We start from the raw sequence: 5,328 nt of genomic DNA, 5'->3' as shown, positions 1-5,328 counted from the left end.
GGGAAAAAATGTTGATCACATATACAGTCTGCTTTATACTTTTTATTTGATAAATATTTATAGCAAATATGACAAAGGTTGTTAAATCTCCTGTTTTCCTTTTATAGATATGAAAACAAACAATTTAATTGCATAAAATGACTTTTATAATTCTTTCTATTTTAGGTAGGTAGGGATCCCTCAGTTCACATATGGGACACAGAGACCATTAAACCATTGTCGATATTAAAGGGCTACCACCAGTATGGTGTCTGTGCTGTTGATTTCTCAGGTAAGGCAGTTTTCTGTCTCAGTAAGAATGATCAAAATGCAGAGGCAATACATGGCATTTTAGTCTAAATTAGTGTTGCCTAAACTTGTCATTTAATAGTGACCTTCACAATTTTTTATCAAATGTGCATACTGTTGTCCTAACCAATCAAGGCTCTGAAAGTGTGGGTTTGCTAGCTGTTTTATAATAATAATTTAATGAAGTGTAATTTTAATACCCATTATTATAAAGATGTTTCTATTAAAATAAAAAATGTTTGTCTACATAACCTCTGAAACCGTCTCAGTTACCACTAGTGGTATGTATTTCCCACCTTGGGCAAACCCTGATCTCATGTAATGTTTTGCAGCCACAGAGTAAACTTTGAAAATGTTTAGGGTGAAAGCTAAGAAAGAGGTGAGAACTGAAATATTTGTTGTATAACATTTCTATGAAGTGACAATTCCAATCTGTCTTATCAAAATAATTTCAGATCATGTTAACTCTTTGCTACATATATAAAAGTTTAACAACTACAGATAGATCTGGAGTAATGGAGTGAAAGCTGGGGTATGGATTGGGAAGAGTGGGGAAATACCATTAATAGAGAATTTTATATTAAGAAACAGTAAATTTGTGCTTTCTGCTGCTCTGACTGAAGTGATACTGAATTGCTATAGTTTGTGGGGGGAAATGTATATACACATATTAATATCTGCCAAAGGTGAAGAAACTGAATGGTAAAGGAGTCAACAAGAAAAATACCACTGGTAGCGATAACATACTAGTTGAGGTTTGCAAAAAGTGTGGCAGAGTGGCAAATGTTTTATTATAGATTGCCTTTACAACCTATAAACATATGCACACCTGCCAGCATGACTGACTTAGCGCAGTCTCTTGTCTAATAGTCATTACTTGTTGCTTGATGGTAGTAACAACTAAAATAATTGACCTTCACTACAAACAGTCATATTAAACAGCAATATGTATTTGTAACCTGTGTCTTTTGCATTTGATTCATTTTTTGTAATCCCTATGACTTCTTACATCACAGTAGAGTTCCTATGGTGAAATTCATTGGCATATATCACTTCTTCCTTCCTTCTTTCTTAGTTTTCCCATTCCTTCTCATCCTTTAAATATCTTTTTTCTACTTTTCTTATCTTCCTCCTTTCCCCTATCTTAAGCTGGTAGAAGATGAGGTAAGTGAAGTCAGAGGAAGAAGTCAGCAGATAGGTTTAGATGCATTGAGAAACTATTCTTCCCCTCCTTATAAATTCTGCTTTTTGTTTCATAGCTGTATGCGTGCCTAACATTTAACAATATTTTATTTTATAAAAATTTAAATATAGTGCTGTGGTATCAGAATATGTACTGAGTGTTTTTTATCTTCTGAATGTTAATGATCAGTCTATCTCTGTGATTAATTTTCATAGCGGATGGGAAACGTTTGGCTTCAGTTGGAATAGATGATAGCCACACTATTGTGCTGTGGGACTGGAAAAAAGGAGAGAAACTTTCGATAGCAAGGTAGGGAAAAAACTTGATATCACATTGGCAAAATACTGAAATTACCTTGGACTTAAATTTTTTTTTTACTTATAATGGTTTTGAAATCAAGCAAATGTAACTTTTTAAATTGTTGCCGTCCTTATTACCATTGAATAAATAGTATAATCGTGGTAAAAAGACAAATGATTTCATGATTCATTTGTAGGTTTATCCCTTGTGCACACACTTTTTAATGTAACTGTAATATGATATTCGAAGTAGTGATTATCAAAAATCTCCATTTATAAGTAGAGTGAATTCCACTGTAAGATAAGCTATTCTGTAGTCATTGAAAACATCATAAAATACTCATTTTATATATTTGAGTGAAAGGAGATACGTACACACATGTATCACAAAGAAATTATAGATTATTTTTATTTTCTCTGTTATAGTTTTCATTTTCTAAATTTTCTACAGTGAGCATTATTATTTCTATAATAATAAAAAAATATTAGCAATTGCTTTAAAGGAGGAAGTAGTCAACAGTTTCAGAGACTATTTTTTTGACTTCCTGTTCCCTAAAGTGATACATAAAAGCACTGTAAAATATAGATAAATGCTTTCTTCAGAGTATATAGACAGAACCCAAATAAAATATAGTTTAAGAGGATTTTGTATTTGGAAAGACTATATTAAGCTGTAACAGAGTACTATAAAAATTTTTTTTTCTTTAACTCATTCATGCCACAAATGGCATTCTCTATGTACAGTACTATAGTAGGTGCTATCCAAAAGAAGTTCAGTTCTCACTGTTCCTATCTTTTAAGATTCTGTTGAGAGGAGTTAATAAATTAAAATAATAACAAATGTACAAATGCATGATTACGTAGCCTAAACCTAAGAGACAAGTGGGCCAAGCATTTAGTGATGGAGTAATCAAGATAGGGTTTGGATTAGGCAAAAGGTTATTACAGGAGAGATTTATCTTCAGAGTTAAAACATTTTGGTATTTATTTCAGAGGAAGTAAAGATAAGATTTTTGTTGTAAAGATGAACCCGAACGTGCCTGATAAATTAATTACAGCTGGAATTAAACACATGAAATTTTGGCGTAGAGCAGGTAAGGAAGTGCTTCTTTTTGCTCCTTTGACATTTAAGAAACTATTACTTTTTTTTTTTGACATCTTTATTGGAGTATAATTGCTTTACAATGGTGTGTTAATTTCTGCTATATAACAAAGTGAATCAGCTATACATATACATATATCCCCATATCTCCTCCCTCTTGTGTCTCCCTCCCACCCTCCCTATCCCACCCCTCTAGGTGGTCACAAAGCACCAAGCTGATCTCCCTGTGCTATGCAGCTGCTTCCCACTAGCTATTTTACATTTGGTAGAAACTATTACTTTTAAAAGCGATTTGGTGTTAAGTACAATGTGGTATCCTAAATTGGATCCTGGAACAGAAGTTTCATTAGTTGAAAAATAGGTGAAATCTGAATGAAGTTTGGAGTTCAGTTAATAGTAATATATCAAATATGTCTGTTTTGTAGTTTTGACAAGTAGTCTGTAGTACTGTAAGATGTTAATGTTATGGGAAACTGGGTGGGCGAGCAGTATATGAGAACATTCTGTGTTATCTTTGCATCTTTTATGAATATCTAAAGTTGTGAAAAGTTTATTTTTTTAAAAGAATGATTCACAGTTGTCTTGATACATTTTAAACAAAGTTAAGATTTATTTTATCATTATTTATTGGCTGCATTGATACAGTATTCATATTTGCAAAAGAATTTAACTTATGAGATTAATCAAGTGATGTCCAGACTTCATTCTTCTGTTGAAGACATGTTTTTTAGTCTAAACTAAAAATGAGAAATTGTGTCAAAATTCTTTATGTGCTATAAAATGATATAGAAATGGAATGTTATGTTACTTTAGTCAGTTAGTAAATTAGTGACTGTAGAAGTTCATAGTTTAAAATTAAAAAGTCTCTTTTCCAACTCGAATAGCATACTTATAAATTCCAGCAAGTTGACAAAGTCTTAGTGCACTTAAACCTTTCAGATAAAATACATAGCTATAGAGAGAAGTGAGACATAGGTTAGAAAAGAATAGGCTTAGTGAAGATATTTCCCAAGTTGAATTAGCTTTCAAATTGTAAACTACATAGGACATGAGTCGATTTTCAAACTTGTTTTAATACTTTATCACAGACACATCAGATCATAGTGTATATACATTTACAAAGTAAAAAGAAGTATCTTCACATTTGTAATTTTCATTCCCATTCATTTAAACGAAACTTTTGAGTATCTTAGTCACTTGGACTTGCAAATACCCAGCAAGTAATGCTATTATTGCGGTTTTGAAAAAAGAAAAAAAAACAGCTATAAGTTTGTCGGAAATAAGAGACTTAAAGAAAGTAAATAGCCTTAAAATGAAAAGATTTGCAATTGAATAACTTTTTTCTTTAACTTTGATTTGACATAAAGTAGACTTGAAACTGAACCATAAAAGGATGCATGTTAAGACTGTAGTGCATTTCAGCATTCCTCACTTTGAGGTTCTGATCCAGAGTTCAGTAGTCAACTGGGAAATAAGTAACCACTTTATTAATCTGAATAAATGCCATCTGTCTACCCTCTAAATGCATAGCTTTATGTAAACTAAGTTAAAGATGACTTAGGACTAAGGCTAAAAGGGAGCTTCTTACCTCCTATCCCAGATATAGGCTTTGAGAATTGCAAGTTATGAATTATTAATCTCTAAGGAATTTGAACTCTATTCCATGGCTGGTATGACCTTGTACAATACAAACATGTTATGCTGTGTGTATCAGAAAACTCAATAATGATTATCTAAACCAGAGGTGAAAAACTCTGTAAATGGCCAGATAGTAAATAAATATTTTATACTTTCCAGACACAGAGACAAAATCAAGACTATTATATAGGTACTTAGAGAACAAGAGAGAAAACTCCTGCCTCGCCATACCCAGTTTGCACCCAGTTGCCGTTAACTGGAGACATTCCCTCCAAGATCAGCCTGCTGCAGTGAACGGGACTTGCAGGTTGGACTCGGGGGAGACCATAGTCAGCCTCACTCTGCCCTAGCGGCACACTGATTCTAGTGTGTCTTCTCCTCCTGGAGAGCCCTACCTTCTCGACTTGGCAGATGGCCAGAGGCAAGGCAACTCCTGGACTGTGATTTCACTGCTGGGTGCCCAGCAGTTGCCATAGCAAAGCCCTCAACTTGTGGATGGTGACCAGCTTGGGCCCTAGGCAGCTGCTAGCTGGCAGCCAAAAGTCAGGGAGGCAGGCTCTGGGAGCAGAGAAGAAAACCGACGTAGCCACTGCAGCTGTGCTCCAGTGGGCACTGAAAAAAAAAGGTGATGGCAGGATTTGGCCTACAGCCCATAGTTTGCTGACCCTGCTCTGGATGGATAATCTGTGCTCTAGTGAAACCCAGTCCCCTCCACTTGTGCACTAGATCCCATCTCTCAGCTATTCAAGGGCATCATTCCAACTCTTCTTCCCTTTCTCTCTTGCATTATCAGTTTTCCCTCTCTACCAACTCTTTCC

The 5,328-nt window shown here is 34.4% G+C and overlaps 1 protein-coding gene across 1 annotated transcript in view; it reads left to right on the top strand.

Annotated features, from left to right (window-relative positions):
- EML5 (EMAP like 5) overlaps positions 1 to 5,328 on the top strand; it is an 80,223-nt gene that overhangs the window by 6,142 nt on the left and 68,753 nt on the right. The window contains exons 5-7 of the mRNA XM_007462736.1: positions 166 to 271; positions 1,687 to 1,780; positions 2,764 to 2,864. Of these exons, the coding sequence (XP_007462798.1) occupies positions 2,795 to 2,864 (70 nt within the window). The 5' untranslated portion in view covers positions 166 to 271; positions 1,687 to 1,780; positions 2,764 to 2,794. The remainder of the gene's footprint in view (positions 1 to 165; positions 272 to 1,686; positions 1,781 to 2,763; positions 2,865 to 5,328) is intronic.

The sequence above is a fragment of the Lipotes vexillifer genome, unplaced genomic scaffold (assembly GCF_000442215.2).
Source record: "Lipotes vexillifer unplaced genomic scaffold, Lipotes_vexillifer_v1.1 scaffold883, whole genome shotgun sequence".
NCBI classification, from domain to species: domain Eukaryota; kingdom Metazoa; phylum Chordata; class Mammalia; order Artiodactyla; family Lipotidae; genus Lipotes; species Lipotes vexillifer.
This window is presented reverse-complemented; position numbering and strand designations above follow the sequence as displayed.